Source organism: Xenopus laevis, chromosome 1L, assembly GCF_017654675.1.
Source record: "Xenopus laevis strain J_2021 chromosome 1L, Xenopus_laevis_v10.1, whole genome shotgun sequence".
NCBI lineage: Eukaryota > Metazoa > Chordata > Amphibia > Anura > Pipidae > Xenopus > Xenopus laevis.
In genome coordinates this window covers 154,279,048-154,307,033 of record NC_054371.1, presented here as the reverse complement: position 1 = coordinate 154,307,033, position 27,986 = coordinate 154,279,048, and the positions used below count along the sequence as shown (strand labels likewise).

At 36.8% G+C, this 27,986-nt stretch overlaps 1 protein-coding gene across 2 annotated transcripts; it reads left to right on the top strand.

The window, feature by feature from the left end:
- Positions 1–58: 58 nt before the first annotated feature.
- Positions 59–27,986, top strand: LOC108714979. Of its 2 annotated transcripts, none has more exons than XM_041565458.1 (10): positions 59–268; positions 3,965–4,038; positions 6,255–6,287; positions 8,717–8,974; positions 14,851–15,144; positions 17,394–17,459; positions 20,660–20,776; positions 23,233–23,316; positions 24,034–24,080; positions 25,773–27,986. In XM_041565458.1, the coding sequence occupies exons 2-10, from the start codon at positions 4,011–4,013 to the stop codon at positions 26,019–26,021; spliced, it is 1,176 nt and encodes a 391-aa protein (XP_041421392.1). In that variant the 5' UTR covers positions 59–268; positions 3,965–4,010; the 3' UTR covers positions 26,022–27,986. The 2 variants fall into 2 exon arrangements, with proteins under 2 accessions (XP_041421392.1, XP_018115331.1); XM_018259842.2 differs by having other exon boundaries at positions 60–268; positions 25,770–27,986.

The window sequence follows — 27,986 nt, the reverse complement described above, 5'->3', positions numbered from 1 at the left end:
TTTACCACAGCAGTCACACAGCATTTTGATGTCACCACACTAGACAGGAAGAAGAACTAGCAGACTCCGCATGACCTAAGGCTCTTTTGCAGAAGGAGCTTGGCGGCATGTGCTGAAAAGACAGTGAGCTGTTTATGGAGCATTTCAGTATATTAAAGGCAGTCAAATAGACAGAGGGAAGATTTATAACATAGCAATTGTGAATTAGATTGATCAAAACAATTGCCAAGTGCAGTTATATGTTCTTATGAGAAGAAGCTGCATACAGGTGAGTATAGGAGCATATTTCTATTTTATGGTTGACTGAATATATCAAAGAACTAGGGATATGCTGAATTGTTAGTGTTAAGATAAATAATGAACTCCAGACAGATAAAAGTGACAAACCTTTTGTCCATGGGTGATGCAAGCTTTTTAAAATTAAAATTGAAAATGCAAATGAGGGTTCAAGTTTAACTTCGTTTCAATCCAGATCCTTTGTGAAGCAGTATTACGCTGAATCTAAAAAGTATGAATTTGGTGTATCTGTTGAAAATGCCTTCATTTGTGTACACATGCAAAGCAGCTGAAAACACTTGCAAATACTGGACCAGATTCAATTCAGTGAGAAAAAGGTTCATCACGTGTAAACTCATGGATGCGATTTAATTTGAGATGCAATTCAATTCAGAAAAACGTATCTCACAGTTTATCAACACTATTGAAGTTTATGAGGAAAAAAATGGAACTGAATTAGGAGAAACATTTTTTCTCCTTGAATTGAATCTCGCCCATGAGTTTTCACATGATAAACCATGAGATAACTGTTTCTCACTGAATTGAATCTGGCTACCCAAACCATAAAGATTAAACGAATGTGCTAAAGATCTTTAAGAAATGTGTGTAGCTCATGCAAATCCAGGGAAATGGAACAGAAGCTTTTATGAAGATGCAAAGTTTTTTACACCTGTGTCTACACTTTTTATGGTTGTAAAATTGATTGTGTATGTATGTAAATATACAAAAAGGGGGGTTGTGGGAGAACTAGGCTAAGTTAAAATATATAAATATAAAAGTGGAACTGATCTGGCCAGATTAGCTGCATGCACACAGAAAAGAGGGGATTGATCAATGCATATTCCCCGTAACCCTGTTTCATTATTAATTTATTAACTGTGCAAGTGCATATACTTTCAAAAACAGGAGAAATGCATTGAAGTCAATAGGCTTCCGAATAATTTTGACTCGTGCCAAAATACACCATAAATGACTTGACAGCTGAGCTGCCATATCATGTCATGGTAAACCCCATATAGTGGTCCTAACTATTTAACTCCAGCCATAGTATTCCTTCCAAAACAAATCTTGCGTGATAATAGCAGAGCTCACCCTGTTGTGCTGACTCTCCTCAGTTCGCTGCTCCCGCGAGATCCCGCGAGATCCTCAGCCGGTTAGTATCCTGTATCATTTACCTCGCAGCTTACGAGCGCTGAACTAACGGAGAAAGCTTTATTATTTTAAAGTGGCTTTATTTGTGCACATAAATACATTATACCGCAGTGGGATAAGGTGCCAACTAACGCGATTCGTGACCGTGTACTGGCACTTCTTCAGAGTTGTGCAAACTACAAAACGTCAGCGTGTTATAAAGTGCTTTCACAGGTGCATTCAATTAATGACTAATTCATTTAAAGGTAGAGATAATCAGTGTTGTGTAAAACATACAATTCTCATAGTAATATACATACATATGTATCATCAAGCCATGTTCTTGTTAAAACATATTAAATATGCTAAAAATGTGTTTTTAAATATTGAAAATGGTCAGTGTAAAAATACTGTTAGTGAAAATTAGTGTGATATATTAATCTCTAAATACATACAATAATAAAATACAATATATAATACTCCTAGATGTTAAGTATAAACATGTCAATCTTATCAATCAATTGTATATTATAGACATTTACTGTAGTTAATAAAGTTATTATATGGATTATTATATAATATCCACAATGTTGTCGGCGCTGTTATATCACTTATTTAATTTGGTTATAAACTTCATATACTTATATTTTATCTCATATTTTATTTATTTTCATATTATTTTATATACACTTAATCAATCATTGTGGATAAAATATAAAAGCAGTTCATATATTTGATTAAATAGCTATTTCATATAGAGCTCAGATTCTCAAAATATGTTGCATCAGGACTGGTTATTCTAAAAAGTACTTTATATCCCATTCTTTATTCAACCCCTTAGGTACAACTGTATCCAAAATAGACATCCACTTAATTTCCCTTTTGGATATTAACGTTTTAATATCTCCTTTCCTTTTTCACAATCTTACTGTTTCAATACCCTGAAAAGATACAAAATATTCATTAGCATCATGCATCTCGACTATGTGTTCGGCTGAGGAAGTGTCTAATCTACCTACACAAGCTATATGTTCCAGGACCCGATCTTTAAATTTGCTAACTGTCCGGCCAACATATAGTTTGCCACATCTACACGTTGCTAAATATACCACATTTGTTTCTTCGACAATTCACATACGTCTTACAGTTGTGTATTTTTTTGCTCACCGTACTCTGTATTTCATTAGATGTTTTAATAAATGTGCAGCATTTACACACATTCGCACCGCACTTATAGGTTCCTACTGTGTTTAGCCAATTAGTTTGTTTTTTCTTATCAGGTAACATGCTTGGTGAAATTCTATCTCTCAGGTTAAAGCCCCGCCTATACACAAACTGTGGTTTTTTTCAAATCTAGTTGCGCTAAAACTGGATCAGATCTTAAAATATTCCAATGTCTCAAGATAATATGTTGTATCTCTTTGGCCTCAGAAGTGTATGTAGTAATAAATCTCATTTTGTTTTTTACACTATCTTTTACATCCCTTCTGCATTTATTCATTAGGAGTTCTTCCCTATTACACAAGACTGTCTTGTCATATGTTTTCTTGATGCTGTCTGTGTGATATCCTCTTGATTTATTTGATTTATGTATTTAGAGATTTATGTATTTAGATATTAATATATCACACTAATTTTCACTAACATAGTATTTTTACACTGACCATTTTCAATATTTAAAAACACATTTTTAGCATATTTAATATGTTTTAACAAGAACATGGCTTGATGATACATATGTATGTAAATTACTATGAGAATTGTAAGTTTTACACAACACTGTGATTATCTCTACCTTTAAATGAATTAGTCATTAATTGAATGCACCTGTGAAAGCACTTTATAACATGCTGACGTTTTGTAGTTTGCACAACTCTGAAGAAGTGCCAGTACACGGCCACGAAACGCGTTAGTTGGCACCTTATCCCACTGCTGTATAATGTATTTATGTGCACAAATAAAGCCACTTTAAAATTATAAAGCTTTCTGCGAGGTAAATGATACAGGATGGTATTTCTTCCAGCATGGTTGTATATCTTGGGAATAAGTGTCTCGTAATCAAGGCATTGGTCTCACAGGTTGATCCACCCCCTGCCATTAGCTTTTATAGGAGAGAGATTGCAAGGATCATTTCATGGACATAATACTCCCACTGCTTACAGCTTTTTTAAGGCATAAGATCACAACCAGATGTGTGTAAATTTAACAACTCTGCTAAAGATCTGGGCAAATACACAAGTCTAAGGTTTTTTTTTTGTATATTTAGCATCTTACGTTACAGTTAAAGATAACACCAAATCAAAAATATAATTTATTTATCAGTACAGTAACATGTTCAGCAAAGTTTGTAACAGCAAGCTATAGGTTATTTAAGTCAACAAGGTAATTTCTTTACATAAATACCCAGGAAATTATGTTTACCCAGGTAAACATAATCTCCTAGACAAATGTCAGATAATCTGTATAGAGAGGAATAATTATTGGCATAATTATTATATTAAGATAGAATACATATTATTTCTATTAATTAACCCATGTCCTGTATTTTCTATGACAGAAAGTAATAAAACATTTGCCCTTCATCTGTGATTGTACTTGTCATTATGCTCTTGTATTGTGCAGTTCTGATTGGTGAGTATAAAAAAAATAACATTATTACATGTATGTTCAGTATATATCTACGTAGGTGTGAAACATTTTCAGTTCCTCTTTATTAAATGACCATACTGAAGATGTAATTGTAGTGCAGCCACAGCAACATGGAACTCTGATGAAAAGACTAATTTGATAGTCCACAGAGCATATCAAGTTGATCAGAGCAGTCTGTAGAACCTGAAACAAAAAATTGAGACGTATACCGTATATAAAATTTGCACCAGGTATATATATATAACCTATTACATCAAGATATTTACTTTCAAACATGTGACCATGCCATACCTGTAAAGGGTTATTAGACCTTGAAGGAGAACTAAACCCCTCCTAATGAAAAAAAGCCCCATTCAGTACCCCCTATAGTCCCCCCCCTCCCTGCTTCCTCGCCCGCATAGTCCAAAAAATGTCCCTGAATGTCAATCTAACTTATCCATGCAAAGGGCACCATCTCCCACATCTTCAGTTTTCTTCAGATCCTCTTCCTTCAATTCAGCATATGCAGTTGGCGCAAATACCTGACTGGCTCCTACTGCGCATGCACCAAATAGTTCAGTGTCAGCAGTACCTTTACAAGGAAAACCAAAGATGGTGCCCTTGAGCTCCACTGAGCTATTCTGCATGGAGAAGTGAGTTTGGCATTCAGGGACACTTTTTGCACTAATGCACTATGTGGGGAGGAAGCAGGAAGGGGGTACTGTTGAGGGAAGTGGATGGGGATTTTTTCATTGGGGGTTTAGTTCTCCTTTAAAGATAACAAATTTTAAAAGTTTGATTGATCATCCCTAACTGTCCCATATGCAGTGAATTGGAATCGGCAAGGGTCCTGCCTATGCCTTTAATTTCATGGTTGCATCTCTAGGCAATTCAATAAATTGTAGCTGGACAGCGCTGCATACACAAGTATCGCTGTATAAATTAAAATTGCACAAATACAAGAAGCTTTCAACAAACACTGGTAGAATGCTGTTCTGCCTCTATCAACACAGATCAGCACCTCTTTAGTTTAGTTCATAGTTTTGATGTATTTTGTTGTCAATGGTAGAGGTCCCTTGAACCATTTGAAGATGTTAATAGCCTTCATGATTGGGTTTTGCCTGAAAACTCTATCAATTTCCCTGTGCACAAGACTGAAAAAGGTGCACAACTGCACACAAATGATAATTTTAACAAACTTAGTCAAGGAAATATGTGTATAATGACACTTAACAAGAGTATTAAGGGGTTGTAAACCTTTAAAATAACTACCATACATTGATATGAGTGAGAGACTAGTATATGATTAGGAGAGGCCTGAATATAAAGATGAGTAATAAAAAGAAGAAATAACTATACATTTGTAGCCTTAGTTTTTTAGATGGGGTCAGGGACCCTCATTTGAAAACTGGAAACAATCAGAAGAAGAAAGCAAATAATCCAAAAACTATAAAAAAAAGAATAAATGAAGGCCAATTGAAAAGTCGCTTAGAATAAGCCATTCTATAATAGTAAAGTTAACTTAAAGACAAACCAACCGGTTAAATATTGAAAGGAAACCATAACTGTCTGCCTCAGACTTGCTGGGACAGTTTCCTCACCCTCTATTTGGCTAGCAAAGTCATGTGCGCTCTCCCTCATCATGTTCAATGTCAAAGTGCTGTATTCTGGGATTTGGAGTATATTTCCCTTTAAAGGAGAAATCAACCTGTGGGGAAAAAAAACGCTACCCCCACTCTCCCTCCTCCCCCTAGGCTAACTACCCCCCGGGGAGATGCCCCATACTCCATACTTACCCCTCAGTGCAGATTCTTCCAGCAAAGTTCCACGCATCCATCTTCCACGTCCTCGGTAAACCGACTGGGAGATCGGCAATTTCCGTGTGATTTTGAGCATGCGCAGTTGCGCAATCCTGAAAACTGCTCCAACTGCGCATGCACAGAAATACCGATCTCGCAGTCAGCTGACAGAGGACGCGGAAGATGGACGCGTGGAACTTCGCTGGAAGAATCTGCGCCGAGGGGTAAGTATGGAGTATGGGACATTTCCCCGGGGAGGGGGGGTAGCTTGGTGGGAGGAGGGAGGTCTACCTGGGGTGGGGGGTACAGGGTTTTTTCCCCACAGGTTTATTTCTCCTTTAAATGTTATAAAGTATTGGAGTAAATATGTTGGATTTTTCATTTACACACATTGTCTTCCCACTTTGGATGTTTTAACAGGATTTTGCAATGGCCTTTTCATTGACTTTACAGGTAAGTGTTTCATTTTAAACAAAAAAGGTAAAATTTTGAAAAAAATTAGAAACATTTTTGTGCATGAGAAATATCACTGAGTGCCTTTTGCATCAGAGCTTCTGTTCAACTCTTTTTATTGAGATTTTTAAAAATACAGGCAGAACAGGCTTGGACAGAGAACTGCATCATTTATTTGGTGCACACTAGTAATATTTGTACCCCATCTATACATATCAGAACCATAACATTTAATAGTACAAACAAATCTTTACTAGCATCAACATCTGCCAAGTCATTTATGGTGCATATTACTTACATATCAAGCTAACTTTGTCAGTTTGGTTCATTGAAAAGATCATGGTATTGCTGGACAGTCACAAGTAACATGTACTAAGGACAAATGCAAATGTTACTGCACCTATGTGCCTAATAACTGTAACCCCATCTAGGCTAAGCTAGGAAACAGGCAGAGCACCGGTCACATTTGACCCTCTCTCCACAGGACTGGCCTTTGCTACATGAAAGGGTCAAGGAATGGTGCTGTGCAACTACACCTCACTTGTGCCGCATGACTAAATAAAAGAATTTGACACCAGAAGGTTCTTGAACCAATCTTTCCTATGGGGAGAGCTAACCCCTTTGCTAACCCTCAGAGCACAGGCTGCTCTTGCTCACTAATTCTGTTTGTCTCACTTTCCTAGAAAATTTTCTTACAGAACCTACCCGGTCCTCACTTCACCTAATTCACGGGGTCCCTGTATCCCCGACTTCACCAAGGAGGGCCTCACCACCCTTGGGGACTTTCCTTAATTAGGGTCTAAGTGCCAGGCTCCCAGAAACATCCACTCCCACCTGAAGTAAAGCCATAGGGGTGCATTAACCATATGGGTCCCTACATAAGATTCAGGGAAGTGAATAGCATCAGTAAATACATCAAAAAGATGACTCTTCCGGGAACCGGGGCCCAATCTGCTCTCCCAAATGTTACGGCACAAACAAATTAAACTGGTATCTATATGCATAAACTGAACTAAGTGGGACTATGCTTCTGGGTTGATGCCCATTACCGCTAACTTACCTGTACTTAGGTAGGAATATTTGGTTATTTCTGTTGCAGAAAGTTCCAGTCCTAGTTTCAACAAACTGCATTCTGTGGTGCTTGTATTGAGTGGTGCGGGTCCCTTTATATGCTTTAGAAGGGATGTGGGTCTATGTTTTTAATTATTGAGTATGATTTTTTATATGTGTTTTTTATAGTATGAAATAAAGATTTTTTTCTTGTACTGCTTAATTTGAGTGTGGATTTTCAGTTACATCTGTAGCAATCAAACGTCCTTTGGGCAAATTATGCGTTATTTTAGTGCTTAGCATTTTCTCCTGTTTGCACCTCGAAAATGATTTGACTGCAATTGAGTGCTGTGTGAAAACCATTTGTATTATTTTCTCAACAAAGCAAACCCCAGCTTGTTCAGAACATTTGTTACAAACACACTCAGACAGTGCAACTAGTAATCAAAGAATTTAAGCAGAGAAGTCCTGGTAAGGATTTTAATAAAAGGTGATTTTACCATGAATTCATGGTAAACCCACCTGTAAATTACTGCAAACAAAAACAATCCAATTGTTTTGTTATGTCTCTAAATAAGAAGTTTCCCTTTATTACTGCTAATATATTATTCTTTGTAAAAACAGCAACTAGGAACCTCTTCTATAAATCCTACTACAGCCATAGACGCCTTTAGTTCAGATTCATACCGTACCTTATAGCCTTTATTCTGCTTGTCACATTGTGGGTTTCTTTCTCTTTCTTAGCTTTGTGACTTGGTTTAGGATCAATTATGCACCTTTTTAAGTAACCATTTTGGTTTGTAGTACAGGTATAGGACCCCTTATCCGGAAACCCGATATCCAGAAAGCTCCGAATTACGGAATGGCTGTCTCCCATAGACTCCATTTTATCCAAATAATCCAAATTTTTAAAAATGATTTCCTTTTTCTCTGTAATAATAAAACAGTAGCTTGTACTTGATCCCAACTAAGATATAATTAATCCTTATTGGAAGCAAAACCAGCCTATTGGATTTATTTAATGTTTAAATGAATTTCTAGTAGACTTAAGGCATGAAGACCAAAATAACGGAAAGATCCGTTATCCGGAAAAACCCCAGGTCCCGAGCATTCTGGATATCAGGTCCTATACCTGTACTAAATTTCACATTAATAAAGAGGCACAGCCCTAACAATATGGGGACCCATTTTGGGTCAGGACACATAATGCCAATCCCTGGACAATGACATCAGTAGTTTGTTATTTACTAATATTACTATCACAAAATGTAATTCCAAAATCAGCAGCTTAACTGTAAAGTTATGATGCAAGAGCATTAATGGGGTTTTAGTTATTGGAAATTTTGTACTAGTCCTTACACATTATTTGTATCTTTTAGATGCCGTTCTCACCAAAATCCCAGATTATAATTTGTATATAACAGGAGAAGAGGTAACATTGCAGTGTGGTGTGCATGGTGGGGACACTATTAAATTGTTCACATTTCAAAAGAATTCGGAGTTCCTCCTATCACAGAAAAGTGCTATTTATAAGATACCTAGTATTGAATATACCCATGGAGGTACATACAGCTGTGACTACTGGGATGGAAGAAAAACCTCACCTAGAAGTAACAAAATCACATTCTTTGTAATTGGTAAGTAAAAGAGTAACATGCTACGAAATTCATTAATTAAATTTTTGCTTCTCTGTGGTGAATGATTCAATTTCCATAATGTGTATATTTTTTATTCAAAAAGCAATAGAATTACACTTTCCTACTGTGATATTCTTAGTTCTATCAGTTAGATATCTCTCTCACACTAAGTACAACAAATTATGCAACGGTGTTCTTCCAAAACAAAAAGCTTTGCCTCATAGCTAATCTCTAGATAATCAGGGAGATAAGAGATTTTTCTGTAGGTACAAAATGATTTGCATAACAATACACAATACTATATTGTGCAAATCGATTTTACTTGATGAGTTTTTCAAACTCATATACTATGTTACTATGCAATGTCATTTCAGAATTCCTCTGTAGAGAATCCACCTTCATTCTCTTCAGAACCAGAGCACTGTCATAACTTCTGGCTCACTATTTGCACTTGTGTTGCACAGCCTCAACCACTGTAAATTGTGTTTATAAATTTCCCACCTACTTAAATTGTAAGCTTTAAGGGACTGAGACCTCCTTCCCTCTTCACTTAACACTTAGCACTTGTTAGTTGTAAATTTTATTTTATTGTTTGATAAATGTACAACACAATTTGTACTATAGAAATATAGATATAAATTCAGATGTATCAACAAGGATTGAATTGCCCATTTTTGACCAAATCAAATACTTCCCCTTGAAGTACAACTAACCATATAAAATTGTCTTATTTTGAACATATTTTGTAAAGGTCCAGTTCATTCAAAAGGATATTTGTGCTTGGAGGAGCTGAAGGGGAGGAGCTGAAGGGGGGGGCAGGTCATGGGGATCTTTCAAGGAAAAAACACAGCAAGTCCAGTTGATTTTACTTGTTTCTACAGATATAGCATTAAACAATGTTTTTGTAGCAAGCAGGCAGATTGAACTATTTAAGTAACACAAAAAATTTAGAAAGCTCAGTATTTCTAAAAGTGATTGTGATGAGGGTCCAGATTGGACTCTACTGACATTTTGGATGGAGGGTCCCAGGTAAAGCAAGCTGTTTGACAGCAAATTGGGGGCTAAGGTCAAAGAGAGGCATCATAAGAAGTCTCTAGGGAGATTTTACATGCTACATCCTTTTAGTACTAGTATATTAAAAGGGGAATGCTCAACCAGTAAATACATTCAGAAGTCACAATACTAAATCTACAAAGCTGTGTTCAGTTCTCTACTATCATAATAGTAAATGCTGTCATCAATTTGTATTCACCACCACCTGGACAAAGAGACCTTTGGTTTAATTTATATAAACATAACAGCCATAAACATGTCACTGAAGGGTCTAAAGACCCAAACAGAAGACAGAGGTCACATTATAATAAATGATAATTAGACTGATTATACATTTTACCTTTATAAATGAATGCTAGGAATAATATTTACATTTTCAGATCATGATGTGTTATTTTTTAATGAAATCATCACCTGATGATTTGCTTTTCCACACAGTGCCGGACTGGGGTGCCTGGGGCCCATCAGGAAACCTTATCTCAAGGGCCCACCCCCCAGTACAAAATAGCGCCCACAAATATCAAAATTAACATTTTTATTTTTTAAAAAACTGGATATTTGTGGGGGTTTTGAAGTAATTTATTAACCTGGGTGAGAGCTCTATACGCTACCCCATCCGCTCTAGTTAATATTCTGGGTTTCTATTCCAAACAGTTTATAATCAACAGGGGGACATGTCAGGGGTGCCCCCTTTCCCCAACCCTATTTCATTTGGCAATTGAACCGCTAGCTACAGCGATCCGTACTAATCTTGATATCATGGGAATTTGAACAGGAGGTGACCATCATAAAATCAGTCTTTTCGCAGATAATTTAACTCTCACTATCTCTATGACCTAAACATCACTACCAAACCTTTATAATCTTTTAGACACATTTAGCATTATTTCAGGTCTTCAAAACAGAGGCATTGAACATTAATCTTCCACACAAAAATTACTCCACCTTACTTTTGAATTTAATTGGCAGCCTCATAGTTGACAAATTCCTATGATTCTCTTTATAAATTCAATTATCCACCAATGTTTAAAGCTCTGGCCGCTTTACTAGAGAAATGGAACTCTCATCAAATCTCATGGATAGGGCGGATAAACTCAGTTAAAATGACACTCTTGCCAAAGCTATTGTATTTATTTAGAACACTTCCAGTTTCAATTCCAGTAGACCAATTAGGAAAATTTGAATCATTAGTCTTAAAATTAATTTGGGCTGGGAATAAATATACCCCTTTTCAGCCTAAACTTAAAAGGGGGTTTAGGTCTCCCTAAACCTTTATATTATTTTAAGGCTGTTCAACTATCCCAAGTTCTAACCTTGCACATTAGAGAAGATAGCCCGCATTGGGTTTCCCTAGAAGCTACTTTTACTTATCCTTTTTCTCTTGTTGCCTTAATTTGGTGCCCTCTAGGTAAAAGACCCAAAGGGGTCAGTAGGTGTCTTCAGCATACTCTAAAAATATTGACTCCTTAATTATGAAACTGAACTTAAGTTTTCCCCATACACCAGTGGCTCCCATATTAAGGAACCCACTGTTTATCCCAGGTCTCCAAGCACAACAATTTAAACAGTGGTTCAACCAAAACATCTGGGCGATATACCAGTTTTGTTCAATTTCTGGGCCATATTCCTTATAACAACTTATAGAAAAATACTCTATTCCACAAAACAAAATATTTTGTTTACAGCAAATATTTAACTTCATCCAAGCCCACAAAGGTAAACAGTGCAGACAAGACATTATTTGAGAGATGGTGCCTCCGCTCTCCCAACCTTCAGAAATCGGTATCTTTTTTATACAGTAAGTTTTTTGACCATCCTCTACCCCAGGGATTACCATATATGTCAGGATGGAACAAAGACTTAAGTAGAGAGTTGGAACCTGAGGTCTGGGAACAAATCTGGCTTACTGCTAAAAAATCTTCAAATAATGTTTCCTTACAAGAAACTAACTACTGTATTAAGACCTCTTCAGATGGTACCTTGTACTGGCTTGCATTGCAAAATGCTTTCCATCTGTAGATGCCAAATGCTTTAGGGTTTGCAATGAAATAGGGACAATGTTCCATACTTGGTGGTCATGCACTAATGCCCGGAGGTTTTGGATAAGGATCGTTAATATGATACACTCAGCTATGGAAATCTTTATTCCTAGGGACCCTGGAATAGTTTTGTTAGGTATAAAACCCAAAGAGTTAAACAATACCCAGTTTCACCTATTTACCACCATTATGACAGCAGCTAAGAGGACCTTGGCTGATGCCTGGAAACAAAAACAAATCCCAATAGACCCAGTTAAATCCAGAGTAGATTGTATTATGATTCAGGATAAAATAACAAGCATTTTACTGGACTCTCAAAATAAATGTCTGTTGACTTGGGGCCCCTGGAATATCGAAATGTACCCAATTCCTTTTTCTCTTTATAAGTAACCCCCTAGTGTTTAATGAATGGTCAGTGTAGAAGTAATACTTTTATTGTTTATTTTTTGTTTCCCAATTAAAACAATACTTTGGTGTAGTCAATGTAGTTTAAAAGTTGACACTCATTTGTAGACAATTGTACTGCGGATTGTTAATAATGTTTAGATACTATGGGGCACATTTACAAAGCTCGAGTGAAGGATTCGAATTAAAAAAACTTCGAATTTTGAAGTATTTTTTTGGCTACTTCGACCATCGAATGGGCTACTTCGACCTTCGACTACTACTTTGACTTCGAATCGAACGATTCGAACTAAAAATCGTTCGACTATTCGACCATTCGATAATCGAAGTACTGTCTCTTTAATAAAAACTTCGACCCCCTACTTCGGCAGCTAAAAGCTACCGAAGTCAATGTTAGCCTATGGGGAAGGTCCCCATAGGCTTGCCAGCGTTTTTTTGATCGAAGGATATTCCTTCGATCGTTGGATTAAAATCCTTCGAAACGTTCGATTCGAAGGATTTAATCGTTCGATCGAACGAATAATCCTTCGATCGTTCGATCGTAGGATTAGCGCTAAATCGTTCGACTTCGATATTCGAAGTCGATAGATTTTAGTTCCTAGTCGAATATCGAGGGTTAATTAACCCTCGATATTCGACCCTTAGTAAATCTGCCCCTATGTGTTACAGATTGTGTCCCTTGTTTTCATTATTACTGCTGTAAAAGCAATATTGATACTGGAATATTTACTCACTTGTGATTTTATGGAAATAATGTTCTGTACAGATGTTGATAAAAAAAATAAAAGTGTATTGAAATATAAATTAAAATATTAGTCATAAATACAAAGTTCTGGGCTTGTTAAATAAGGGGCACAATAATGAGCATATGATTCCAGTACATCTAATGCACATCCATACATTTTACAATGCCATCTTTCATTGCCCTTAAAAGTGAATCTGCCATTACATCATCACCTGACAGGGAAATCCACAACCATACTGCCATACAACCATACTGCCCACTTTTCCCCTTATATGTGAAAAAAAATCCCCCGCTATCAATCTATAATGTGCTCTCATATATATGTAAAGAATAATCATGTCCCCATGCAAGCACCACTTCTCTAGGGAAAACATGTCCAATTTTGATAATAGTTTACCAGTGAAGCTATTTTTAAAGAGCTTGAGCAACTTAAAGGGATTAGAAGAAGGCAAGTAATTTGAAAACTATACCAAAAAAAAAAAAAAAAAGACCAATTGAAACACTGCTAAGAATTGTTCATTCTAAGAGGTTAAAAAAAGTTTTTATTTGCTGACCCCCACACTAGTAACAGTGACACACAGAATATTTATATATATTTTAATAATAATTTTTATTTTTTCAAATTTTGACCAAAGTTAGTACCTGTGCTGCAGCAGGGGGGGGTCACAATTGGAGGCTTCACTATAGCCAGTAATGTCCTCAAGGTATATGATGATGCTCCACCTGGAAGACAGGAGAGAGTTTTGCCACCACCAAGTTCTGCTGCTGAAGACAATGCACTTAATTGCAGGCTGCAGCCTTACACTCAATCGTCAATCGTGTAATAGAATCCTCATGCGGGAGGGACTCCAGGACGGTTTACATGGTTGGCATCCTCCTGCTGCAACATAGAATTTATGTGCAGGCACAGTGCGGACAGTCTCAGCAGCAGAGCAGTGTCCTCAGCAGGTCCCACTGGGTCACATTCAGTTTCATTGAGTAGGATAAACAACAGTCTGCCAGAAACCAGTTCCACCCTAAAGTGCTGGCTCTTTCTGAAAGCACATGACCAGACAAAATAACTAGTGATGGGCGAATTTGGGCCGTTTCGCTTCGCCGTAAAATTCACGAATTTCGCGCGAAATTCGCGAAACGGCGAAAAATTAGCGAAACAGCGCCGGCGTCTCGTTTTTGACGCCGGCACCCGTTTTTGACGCCGGCGCCTGTTTTTTTGACGCCGGCGCCCGTTTTTGATGCCGGCGCCCGTTTTTGGCCTGAATTTTTGCGGGCGTTTCGCGAATTTATTCGCTGGCGGTGAAACGCGCAAATTCGCCGTGAATTCGCGCCTGGCGAATAAATTCGCCCATCACTAAAAATAACCTGAGATGACTGCCTACACAACAATATTACAACTACAAAAATACACTTGCTGGTTCAGGAATGACATTTTATATTGTAGGGTGAACTATTTGCAGTGTAAACAGTGTAATTTAAAAATAAAAACTACATCATAAAAATCATGACAGAATCCATTTAAGGGGTGCAACCTGTAGCCAACTTAATTACACAGTTAAGGTTAAGGTTAGTTGGAACAGAATTATTCTTTGAGTATTGGAAACTAACCATTCTAGCAAATATACCTTTTTGTGTTTTAGGACCTTTACAATCTCCCAAAATACATCTGAACCCCTTACATCCTATGTCTATTGGAGGTGAGCAAGTCACTGTGAAATGTCTAATTCCACAATCCCTGGATGTGAGGAAGATCCAGTTTTACAAGGACGGAATTGCCATTGATAGAGATGAAGACCTTCGCAAAGAAGATTCATTTACTGTATCAACATATGGTCACAAGGCTGCAGGGGATTATTCCTGTGCTTACTGGGTACAAATACAAGGAAGAGATATAAAATCAGACAACAGTGAAAAGGTTACAATAAAAACTGAAGGTAAGAATATTTGCCTAGTGATTATTTTTTTAAAGACATTCTCCTTATATTAAGGTGTAGCCACTAATTAAAGGGATACTGCCATGGGAAAACATGTTTTTTTCAAAACACATCAGTTAATACTTCTGCTCCAGCAGACTTCTGAATTGAAGATCGTTTTTCAAAAGAGCAAAGAGATCTTTTTATATTTAATTTTGAAATCTCACATGGGGCTTGACATACAGTATTGTCAGTTTCCCAGGTGTCCCCAGTCATGTGACTTGTGCTCTGATAAACTCTTTACTGCTGTACTGCAAGTTGGAGTGATATCACCCTTCACCCTTTCCACCCAGCAGAACAATGGGAAGGTAACCAGATAGCAGCTCCCTGGTACATATAAGAACAACACTCAATAGTAAAAATGTCCCACTGTGACTCCTTCAGTTACATTGAGTAGGAGAAACAATAGCCTTTTAGAAAGCAGTGCCATAGTGCAGCACTGGTTCTTTCTGAAATCACATGACCAGGCAAAATGACCTGAGATGGCTGTCTACACACCAATATTACAACTAAAAAATACAGTTGTGTTGGTAATGAAATTTGACATGGTAGAGTGAAATATGTACAGTGTTCACAATGTAACAGACATGACAGGATCTTTTTAAAATGTACTACCACACTCTATACAGGAAATAAATACTAGATATCACTGCTATTCATGTCCTACATTTTGATGCCTCAGCAGTATATTTTGTGACCCTGCTCCATTTGTTGATTTAACAAATATAACAATAATTCATGTTTACACTTAAAATATACGAAATGAGAAGGTAAAAGTCCAAAAACAGTTTGCATTTGATGCAGTTGTTAAGGGGCACCAATGCAAATACATGATCAATTAAAATGGATATGGAGTTAAAAAGCAAACAAATACAACCTGCTCCATAGTAAAGCTACAATCCATTCTCCATACATACATTTGACATACATATAATTACACTGAAGGAAGGTAAAAATGCTGAAAGTCTTTGTAGGGACCCGTAGGGTTAATTCCCCTCTGGTCTGAGCTACATAGCTGTCACTGCTGCACCACTTTACTATAAAAAGCAGAGCCATGTGCTCAGACAGCAGGGAGTCAGAGATTAGATGGATATTACTTCATGGACGAGATAGTGATTTCAGCCACCAAGATGTAGGTGCAGGAGGCCTCTGAGGCTGGGGTGCGGCAGCCCCATGCCTGGGAGCTAGACCAGGAGGGTCTCAAGCGCCTGATTTCAGAATCTGGACTTGGAATGCTTACGATGTATACAGTGCTGGGAGCTACAGTTCAGAAAGTGCAGCAAGCTACAAGATGCTTGAATAAAGAATGTCATCACTGTGGATGCCTGCTCCAGCTCTGTGTGAGCCTGCCAGCTCTGTGTGAGCCCCTGGGTGAGTCTGCCTGGAGAGAGTAGAGGGAAAGAGAGGATCCAGGATGTCTTCCGTTTGTGACCCAGGCTTTTTGTGTGCCTGCCACATGGGAGCAGTACTTTGTCCAGTTGGGAAAAGTACTTGGGACAGGTAACGCTACCTGGGAGCAATGTACTCTTTGGGGAAAGGGAACTAAGACTCTTGTCTACCAAAGGAGTTATGGGACTTTGCCTTGCACGGAGGGCCAGGATCTTGGACTGCATATATTCCCAGGGGAATGGGTATTTGAAATGTAAATGTGTTTTACTTTGCCTTTAATGTTACATAAAGTTATTTGTTATACAGTACTTTGTGTATTTGAATGTTTTCCTAATGGGGCCACCCACAGGTGTATTCCCAGATCCCATTAGGTGGAGGCACTGCCAGAGAGGAGTTTCCCAGTACCTTTCACTTAGCAAAGGGGACTCAGGACCTGCACCGGTAAGAAATATGTAATGTACAACCTTGGCACAGGGGGGTGGCCAAAAAGGGGTTACACCTTCTAGGAAAAAAACAATTATTTTCAGTAGAAAAAAAACTGATTTTAATGTCTACAGTAAAGTCCTCCGTTGTGTTTGCCAATAAAATGTATTTATAATTAAAAAATATATATTCTCTGGAAAATAGGGTTACCTGAGCTCTCTGTTCTTATGAGGGACTTCTATACAAGTGTACAGTATATGTGTATGTTACTGTATACAATTATTTTTGTTTTTAAAAAATTAAGTAATAAATCAAGTTAATGCATAATGATGTAAACATGGAAGTGCGCATATGTAGCATGCAGCACATTTTTATAATATTACTATCATTTTGGATAGGTTACACTACTCCTCTCTCTACTACTACACGGACATCAACAGTGACAGTAGCTCAAACTTTTAAAGGTACAGTATGAATGTACAGTCTGAATCATTGCTAATGAACTAAAGTGATAAAGCATTTATTGCAACTGAAATGTAGACTGTTTACTCCAATTGCATCACAGAAATTCAGTCAATTGAATTGCATGAATTTGCGGTAGAACCACTGTCTCGAGCATCAGTCTGTGTCAAGGCTCATGTCTTTCTTTTTTTGATTTGCAAAAATTAATGCAAGTGTCAGGAAAAAAAAATAAGAGCATTGTGTATACACAAACTTTATGGGGGTTATTTACTAAACTCCAATACTCAAATTTTTCATTTTTTTTAAACTCAAAATTTTCAAGATTTATTTAAGCCCCATGCAGCAAAAAACCCGAAATCCAAAATTCCGCCATCTCGGACCTGCCTAGGTTGTGTATAAGTCAATGGCAGAGGTCCCTAGCCTATTTTGAACTTTCTGTGGTCTGCGCTGGAATTAACCATTTTGGCTTTTCAGACAAAAATCAGAAAAGTTTGCGCTCTTCAGGAAAAAGCTTTAAAAAAAATCAGGCGATTCGGGAAAAAAATAGCGAAAAAAATTCAGTTTTTTGCCGCATTTAATAGAGTTTTTACCAAAACCAATTAAATTTAGCTTTTTTAATAATAAATAAGGTAAACTTGGGTATGGGAGTTTGGTCATGTTTTTTTATTTAAAAAAAAATTAGATAAATTTGGATTTTAGTAAATAACCCTCTATGTGTGTAGGATATTCTGTTCTAAACACATGATTTTGTGCACGGTGACAATGCGGGTTCATTATTACCAATATCACCAGTATAAAATGTTGTTTGTTGACTAACAATCTCCAGTACTCTTTGACAGCTGAATACTGTAGGTTATAGTTTACCTAAGTAGTGGGAAGCAGGTTGAACATCCTATATAAAGATGGACATTGCACATTTTGCAAGAAGGAAAGACAGAATAACAGATAACAGAATATCCATAATTTACCACATAGGGGCAGATTTATCAATGGTATTGAAAAAAATACGAATTTCAAATTTGAATTTCAAAATTTGAATTTTCAAGTTTATTTTAGTGTAATTTGACTATGAAATAGTCAGAATTCGATTTGAGTTTTTAAAAAAATCGAAATTCGAATTTTGAAATTTATCATGTACTGTTCAAATTCGACAATTCGCCATTTAAAACCAGCTGAATTGGTGTTTTAGCCTATGGGGGACATCCTACAATCAATTTCGAGTAGTTTTGAAGATCAAATTCGGAGATAAAAATTCAAATTGAATTTCATTCGAATTGCAGGTCTATCCCATTCACCTGAATTTGAAAAATTTAAATTTTTAATAAATTTCGATTAGTCTTTTTTTTCTGAATTTCGTGTTTATGGGAGTTATTAGAAACTCCCATAAACTCGAAATTCAACCTTTGATAAATCTGCCCCATAGTGTAATATATATTAAAGGGGTGGTTCACCTTAAATTGTATAAACTACACTTTTTAGGGTTTTAAGGGCTAGTTTTTTTAATCTATATGGAGATTTAATAAATGTGCTTTTCATTTAATGATTTGGCTCCAACTGAATTATTAATCATCTGGGTTGATTCAAGTGGGGATTCAGTCTCCTTTTTTCTTTGTTTGGTTTGTAAAGTACTTAGTTGAAGACACCCACCTTACTTATATTATCATATTGATTGACTACATTATTTTTTGATTGCCAAAACTGTAAAATTCTACTAGGGAATTGTTAAAATTCTATTCGATTTTTTTAAAAAATTGGAATTCGATTTTCGAGATTTATCATACTCTGGCCCTTTAGGAACTCAACACCTAAAACCTGCCGAATTGCTTTAGTCAATGGGAGACATCCTGGGATCAATTTGGAGTTGTTTGCAGCCTTCCTGACATTCAAGTTTTATTTCGGAGAAAAAACTTGAATCAAGGTTTTAAACCTTGAATTCGATTCGGTTAAATTCAAGTTTTAAAAATTTAAATTTTTTAAATAAATTTCGATAGGTCAAATTTCGAGTTCATGAGCCTTTCTGGGAGTTTTTAAAAACACACATGAATTTGAAATTTGACCCTTGGTAAATCTGCCCCTAAATAATTCTTCCTTTGGTATGATGAGATGTACTGTAAATTTAAAATATTTTTACTCTGTCCAAAACTTTCATTAAAATATCATAAAACATTAGGTACTCCCTATTATAAAATATGAGGGCTCAGTGGCTTTGTTAATAATGCCATGGTCATTTCTAATAATCTTTTTATTTACGATGTTAGATATAATAATCATATTCACTAGGAGGTTTTTTTTTATAACACTAGACAAAAATAATCTACCTTTTTTCCCCCACAACTTTTTAAATCAATGTAATGACATATTTTGGTAAATTTGCAACATTATGGGGCAGATTCTGGTCAATGAATCATTGTTCTTTATTTCAGTTGCCCTTAGTTTAGCAGCAGGATAAAGAAGAACTTGCAGGAGATTTATAAACATTTAGGAGCCCATTTATCAAAGGCCGAATTTCAAATTCATGTGAATGTTGTTTAATTCGAATATACTCACAATTTAACTGTGAGGTTATTTAAGAAAAAATTTGAATGTCTAATATCCGACCCAAAAATTTGAATTGTATTTGATTTGTATTCAATTAGTACGAATAGAGTTTTTCACTGAAAACAAAACTTGAATGTCAGGAAGGCTATTAACATCTCCAATTGGCTTAACGCCTCTGCCTCTGCCATTGACTTGTACATGAACTTGGCAGGCTTTAGGTGGCGTGTATTCGAATTAAGACTGTTTCCATGGTCGAGGTGTTCGAATTTCCATTTGAATAAGGGGATTAAAATTTGTTTTGAAGTTTAAATTTTTTTTGGAGAAAAAACTCGAATCGAATTCGATTCAAATTCAATTCGAGTTTGCAGGTCTATCCCATTCACCCAAACTTGAAAAATTCAAATTTTTAATAAGTTTCAATTAGTCTTTTTTTCTAATTTCGTGTTTATGGGAGTTTATGGGAGTTTTTAGAAACTCCCATGAACTCGAAATTCAACCTTTGATAAATCTGCCCCATAGTGTAATTTATATTAAACGGGTGGTTCACCTTAAATTGTATAAACTACACTTTTTAGGGTTTTAAGGGATATTTTTTTGTGCACTGTAAAATAAAATGAGGGTACTATGAACAGTTATTTTTTACTTTCATTCTCACCCCCTTTAGATCCAGTTTCTACTACAGTTTCTACTACAGTTTCTACTACAGCTCTATCTATGTCTATAAATGTTACTGAACATCTACATGCTGAAAACCTATCTTTGGGTTTTTATACAATAGAAGGTAATTAACTTGCTGCAGTCTGTATGCATATTTTGAATACTTAAAGGAGTTGTCCACCTTTGAGTTATCTTTTAGTATGATGTAGAGAGTGATATTCTGATACAATTTGCAATTGGTTTCCATTTTTTATTATTTGTGGTTGTTTGACTTTTTATTCAGCAGCTCCCCTGTTTGCAATTTCACCAATCTGGTTGCTAGGGTTCTAATTACCCTAGCAACCATGCATTGATTTTAATAAGAGACTGGAATTTGAATAAGAGAAGGCCTGAATAGAAACAGGGCCGGATTTACATAGAGGGCACCCCTAGGCCCACTGCCGTTCGGCGCCCCTGTCCCCTCCCTTTTATTCGTGCAAATTTTCATCATCAATGGGGAAATTTAAAAAAATATTGTATCTCCAGCGCATTCCCAGTGTTTTTGAACAAAAGTAGGTGTGATTGGGCATCATGCCGCCCCCCTTAAATCCTGCCGCCCTAGGCCCGGGCCTAGGTGGCCTTTCCACAAATCCGGGCCTGAATAGAAAGAGGATTAATCAATAGTAGCAATAACAAGAAATATGTATCCTTAGACAGAATTTTTTTACAGGTGGGTCGGTGACCCCCATTTGAAATCTGGAAAGCGTCAGAAGAAGAAGGCAAATAAATCAAAAACTATAACAAATTAATTATGAAGACCAATTGAAAAGTTACTTAGAATTGGTCATTCTATATTATACTAAAGGTTAACTTAAAGGTGAACCAACCCTTTCAGTGAGGAATTACTGACAGACACCCATTGTTCCAAAAGTACTAGAATTACATTTAAATATGTTACTAGGATTCTCAGGACTATGGTTTAACAGCAGGATAGAATATAACGGTAGACTTATCAACACAAATACCACTGCCAAAAAACCCTAATATCTTAAGTGGGCTTTTTTCTTTTTGCATTTTTGTGAATTTTTGTATGTAATCTGAATGTTTGATATATACTCCCTATTGTACAGTGCAGTGGAATATGTTGAGTTTTATAAATGCGTGTTAAATACGTGACTTATCTTTAAGACTATTTCAGATAAAGTCAACTGCTACTGTATATTACAATAGACATGCATACTAGGACTTAAAATTAGTGATTAGCTATGCGTAGTTGAAGTTTGTAGTTGGAATTTAATTCATGTTCATGTGACTGTAATCTTTGTAAGAACAAATGAGGTAGTTGTATATACTTTTATTTTCTATCCCCCCAGCTTCTGATCTTGTCTCTGGTACAGCTCTCTCTATATCCTTCAATTCTACTGCACATCTACCTACTGAAAACCTACTTTCGTTCAGTTCTGCACAGTGTTGGACTGGGACACCAGGGGCCCACCCAAAAACCTTAGACCAAGGGCCCACTCTCAGTACTATTATTCTTCCTCTCCTCACTCAACCTCTATTCTCCTAGTCTCTTTTCTTTACATATTATATTCTATTATTCCATCTATTTAGCTTTGTTCTCATAGAAATAGGTATTGGCCATGAAATAGGCCAAATATTTAGCAGAATCAGGGACCACTGACACCTGGGCCCACCAGGAGTTTTCCTGGTATCCCAGTGGGCCAGTCTGACACTGGTTCTGCACTGAAACGAAATGGTAAGTGCTTTGAACTTTAATCAGGCTTCTTGTTAAATATTACTCAAAATTGCACTATTTATTAAAACTTATACTTTAAGATCACAATACAATTGTTTACTTTCAAAAATCAGAGGTTTTTTTTTTTAATCCAGCACCTACAAATAAAATGTCGTATTCTATATTTTGTGGAAATCCATGGATAGCATTTAGCTAACCCATGGCTACACAGCAGTATATAGATATACGTATAAAAATCTTCATATGGACCCGCACTCCAATTTCTGATAAATCAAATAATTTTTATTATGCAATAAAAAAATTATTTGATTTATCACAAACTAAAGTGCGGGTCTGTGTGAAGATTTTTATATATTACTAGACCCTGCACCCACATTTGCTGAATTATTCTGGATCAGAGTGCGGCTGCTTGAGACTGTGATATATATACAGGTATGGGATTTGTAATCCGGAAACCCATTATCCAGAAATCTCTGAATTACGGGATGGCCATCTACCATAGACTCAATTTTCTGCCTTACTCCCCCTCAACTACCAGTCCTAGACCTGCCCTTTAAACCCTCTTTTTCTGCCTGCCCTTCCCAGCACCATCAAGGCTCCTGCCCTTAAAGGTACGAAGCCCCCCTACTTCCACTGGTGGAAGTGGTCACTAATTTCTGGGTTAACAAAAGTTGCATAAAACTAGCACAAAGGTTTGCACAAAGCAATGCTTTTTTGTATTCTTTTTCCATTAATGACTATAACTATGTTGCCCCATATTTGTATTTAAAACAGCATTCACTTTTTAGTCTTCTAGTTTACTGCTTAATGTTAACTATTTTCTTATTTACATGAACCTCAAGAGCTAATATTTCTCATCGCTGGAGCAGGCTTATGTATACTGGTGTTTACTATAGGCATTGTGTTGCTCAGAAGCTGCAGCAAAAGTAAGTTGGATGTGCTCATATATTTATGCCCTGGTAGAAACTTACTTGCTTGTCACTGGTGCATCATCTGTACTGTATTTCACATGTGTGCTTAATGGCTAGTAGTACTATATAATATAAAATAGCTTTGCCATAGTGCTTGGTAATATATACATTCTGTGCAAAACTACTGTGTATACAATATAACAGATACTAAAACTGTGAGAACTTACCTCTAAACCTTGCAGCACCATATTTGCTTCACAATATTAAGCACCAAAATGGGTCCTATTAACTGTAGTTAAAAAATGGGTCCTGTTAGGGTTTTGGGAAGCCTCAAATTTGTTTGAGATGAAACAGCCGTTTAGGTGAATCATGTCTGCTTACAATTAATGCAATAAAGAAAACTATATTTTCACAATGAATACCTAACCAACAGAATTAATATCCAGATACATGACCCAATAAAGAATCTTATCACATTGACATATGCTGTACATATTAGTAAATTACATCTTTTACCTTGTGGCATCATTTAGTGATGCTTTTGTGACTATACCAGGAAAAAATGTGAGAATGTTCTTTTTTTAGGTAAAGTTGTACTTTTAAATTTGAATGTGCTGTTGACAGTGTATTTTTCTTTTTTAATATCCAAGTTTTTTTAATTGATAAGGTCACTGTGTCAAGTTTGTATTCCTTTTTGCTTATATAATACAAAGTACATTATTCTCTCCTTAGGAAAGGGTAAATACCCTAAACCAGCGCCTCTTCTAAGTCATGAAAATGTGAGAGCATATCATAATTTTATATATAATATATATTTGCATAATATATATATAATACACAAAAGCCATGAATATCCTGTAAATTATACCCTTATAAATGGTGAGTTCTGATGTCATTTCTGTCACATAACTCACTGAAACTTGTGTATTATAATAAATAAAGTACCCCCAGTTGTAAAATATGAGGATATTAGAAGTTACCTCGGAGTTCTATGACCTGTATAAAAACACTCGGCCTTCGGCCTCGTGTTTTTATATGGTCATGAAACTCCTCGGTAACTTATAATATCCTTATATTTTACAAGAGGGGGTACTTTATTCACTATATATACACACTTACAGATAATATTTTGTTAACAGTGATCAGGGTAGCTTTCTATCTTAACCAAATAAGATGATATTGTATATCTTTATATTTCATGGGAATGCACTTTAGAGTAAATGCATTAATTCATTGACCTGTCAACTGTAGTTAAAAATAGTTTCCAGGAAAACAGCCTGGTTCAGTGCTGTCCAACTTCTGTGGTACCGAGGGCCAATATTTTTCCGGCCTACATAGTGGAGGGCCGATAATGGAAGCCAGTGTTGACCATTCTCTGTTTTTAAACTACACTCACTTTAAACTACACCCATGTTACCATACGATCATGTCCACATTAATTGTGGTAGCACACCAAAAAACCAAATGGTTGGTGCTCACTGCAGGGATATCACTTATCACTCATGTGGAAAAAAAAGTTAAGACATACCCTTAAATCCATATGCCTTCTCTTCCCCTTGGATAACACAGCACTCCCAGCATATGATTAAATACCTTAGGGGTCCCTAAAAATAATTTATTTTCAAATGCTAACAAACCCCTAGAACAAATACCAGCCCTGACCTGGTTGGTTATATAGTAACACAATCATGCTGGACTATATATACATATGAAAAACCCTAACACTGCAGAATCAGCCATTCAGGATTATTTAATTATACTGTCAGTCAGTCTGTCAGCCAGCTCCATACAACTGCCTTGATATAACCACAGATATATATTGGCTTGGTGTATTAGCCAGTATTTTGTTATACCCTGAGATATAGAGTAAGCAAAACATAGTAGTATTTTGGCCTTGAAGTGCTTCAACCAATGAGCTGTATAGAGTTGGTTAAACTGTAAGTCCTAGCATACATTGTGATATTTTCTACTGACAAAGTAAAAACAACTTTATTAGTGTAGCTCAGTTTTATTGTCTTATATGCTTAAAGGTGTGCAGCACACTTTGTTATTGTGATTCAGCAAATTGTGGCACACATTTTCTTAAAATGCATTTGTGTGCAAAGAGTGCCACTTCCACAGTGTTAAAACAGCATCACTATCCAAATGAGTCCCTTATGTGTATGCAACTTAAGGGAACCCTGGAATTACTACCAGCTCAAGGCAGGTGTTAAGGTCAATGGTTATTTGCATCCAGTAGTGCATTGTACTTGCCCTCAGTTGTGCACAATCCATCAGAGCAAGTACATCAAAGCTATGTGCAATTACTTGCATGGGGGCTAAGTACTTTTGCAAATCAAGGCACACAGATATTTTTGTCCTTTTTTGTTTCTGGGTTTAGTGATAGTAATTAGTAAAGCTTGATGTGTAGCAGTGCAAGTATTGGTAATTGGTTATTAAAAGCCTCTCATTGTCTCTCTCATGTTCAGCAGATAAACTCAGGTGAAACAGTCACTGAAAATGAATTGCCTCAGAATGATATTTCCTTGCACAACCAAGAAGAGAGTGTAAAAACACATCTGTATTGTGAAATCGATCAGTTTCTTCCCACTTTACCAACAGTGCGCTCAACTTCTCCATCTGTGCAGCTGCCACAATCTAGTGCTTTGGCCTATTCCACTGCACAGGCAATTCCCCTGCTTCCTACAGTTTATCAAAGAAACCTGCAACCAAGTTCTTAAATGTCTGGAAGAGAGACAGATTATCTCTCAGGTTGTTCCAAACCAGATACTAGCATAATGATTGTTTCTGAACACAATCATTATACTAGATTCAGGGGAGGAGGGTACTGGAAAGTCATTTGGCACTTGCGGGTGCCAAATGTTAGGCACCCGAAGTGATTATATTTACTTACCCTGGTGCGTCTATCAGCAGAAACCTTCAACGGCCTATGGGTTCTTCTAGTGAGCACAATGGAGCTATCTTCTGCCTGCTTCTTTCTTCTCCCGGCTGCACATGCGCAGTAATGGGAAAAACCGAACTTTAACAAAAGAGTCGGCTATTTTTGTTCTACTGAGCATGTGTCTGTCCCAGGAAATTTGCAGCGTGACGAACCTTGGGCCGGTGCAGTTTTCTGCAGATAGGAGCACCACCCCAGGGTGTCAGGTAAGTAAATACAATCACTTGGGGTGCCTAACATTTGGAACCCAAGTGCCAAATGACTTTCCTTCTCCTTTAAGGGATACCTTCTAATGGTATATCAAAATATACTGGTGTTATAGTTGTAATCAAAACAAATTTATGACAAATGTAATTGCTTTTATGATAAAGAAGCAGGAACTTGGACAATGGATTTGAAGAAGGTGTGATCTGCTTGCATTTTGCCAAATGAATTGCTGCCTAAATATTTGCATTCTAAAATGAGATACTGTATGTTGGTCTTTGTAATACTCATTGTATATGGATAGAAAACTAATACAAAGATCATATACAGATGGTATGCTTGGAGTTGGGTTCTTAGTGGAGTGCTGCAGTCTTCTGTAATGGGCCTACTGTTGGGGGTTTTTTGTGGGGTGCCGTAGGTTACCATATTAGGCTAACTTTTATTCAATTTGTTTATTAATGACTTCAGTGAGGGCATTGAAGGCAGTATATCAGTGTTTACTGATGACAGAACAGTCTGCAGGCCAATTCAGTTCATCCAGGATGTGGCAATCTTGCACGACTGGCATTAGACTGACAATCAGAGTGGCAGATGAGATTCAATACTGATAAATATAAGGTTATGCATTTGGGATTTTAAAATATGCATGGAATTGTGAATAATAAACTAAGCTCTAGCAAGCAATGCAGCAGGAATGGTCAGCAAGATCTTGTTCTGTTTTAAAAGGGGTATAGAATCACTGGAGGACAAGGTAATTCTCCCCCCATTACAAATCACTGGTAAGGCCCATCTAGCATATTCAGTCCAGTTTTGATCCTCAGTGCTTACGAAGGATATTAATAAAATTGATAAAAGCCAAAACTAGTAGATTACTACTGACTACTACATTCTGGAGCAAGCAAAGTATGGTGAAGACACCTAAACATCTCCCAGCATGGCCAGCACCAGCAATGAAAAAAATGGACTTGTCACAAAGCTCACTGTATTGTATGGTAAATGTGGTTTCAAAAGATCAGTCAAAAAGAGCATTCATGGTATCCAATTGTCCCTAATCTCACCAGCAAACCAGACACCAGAGGTATTTGAATTATCCTGTTTCTCCCATCAGGACGGCAGACTCTTTGGTTGGGTGAGACAATACTATAAATAACAATGGTGCGCACATACACACCCTCATTCATGACACTTGTTGGATATGCACATGTGTATTTACTAACAGTGCACTCAACTTCTCCATCTGTGCAGCTGTCACTATCTAGTGCCTTGGCCTATTCCACTGTGTAGGCAATTCCCCTGCTTTCTATAGTTTATCAAAGAAACTTGCAACAAAGTTCCTAAATGTCTGAGAAAGAGACAGATATCTCCTTATAGACTTCAGACTGCTCTATGCTGCCAGCATCTATCCTATAAATATTCATTCACAGATGCTGCCCACCCCTTTAGGAATGGCTTCTCTGGGAGCTCTAGGTAAGTGCTTCATGAAACTTGCATTTGTACAGATATGGGACCTGCTATCCAGCATGCTCAGGACCTGGGGTTTTCT

Excerpts from the sequence above, each read along its gene's own strand:
- LOC108714979 (XM_018259842.2), top strand. The coding sequence starts at position 4,011 with ATGCTCTTGTATTGTGCAGTTCTGATTG. Across the intron at positions 4,039-6,254 it reads GTATTGTGCAGTTCTGATTG|GATTTTGCAATGGCCTTTTC; the intron begins GTGAGTATAAAA and ends ATGTTTTAACAG. Across the intron at positions 24,081-25,769 it reads CTCTTCTAAGTCATGAAAAT|CAGATAAACTCAGGTGAAAC; the intron begins GTGAGAGCATAT and ends TCTCATGTTCAG.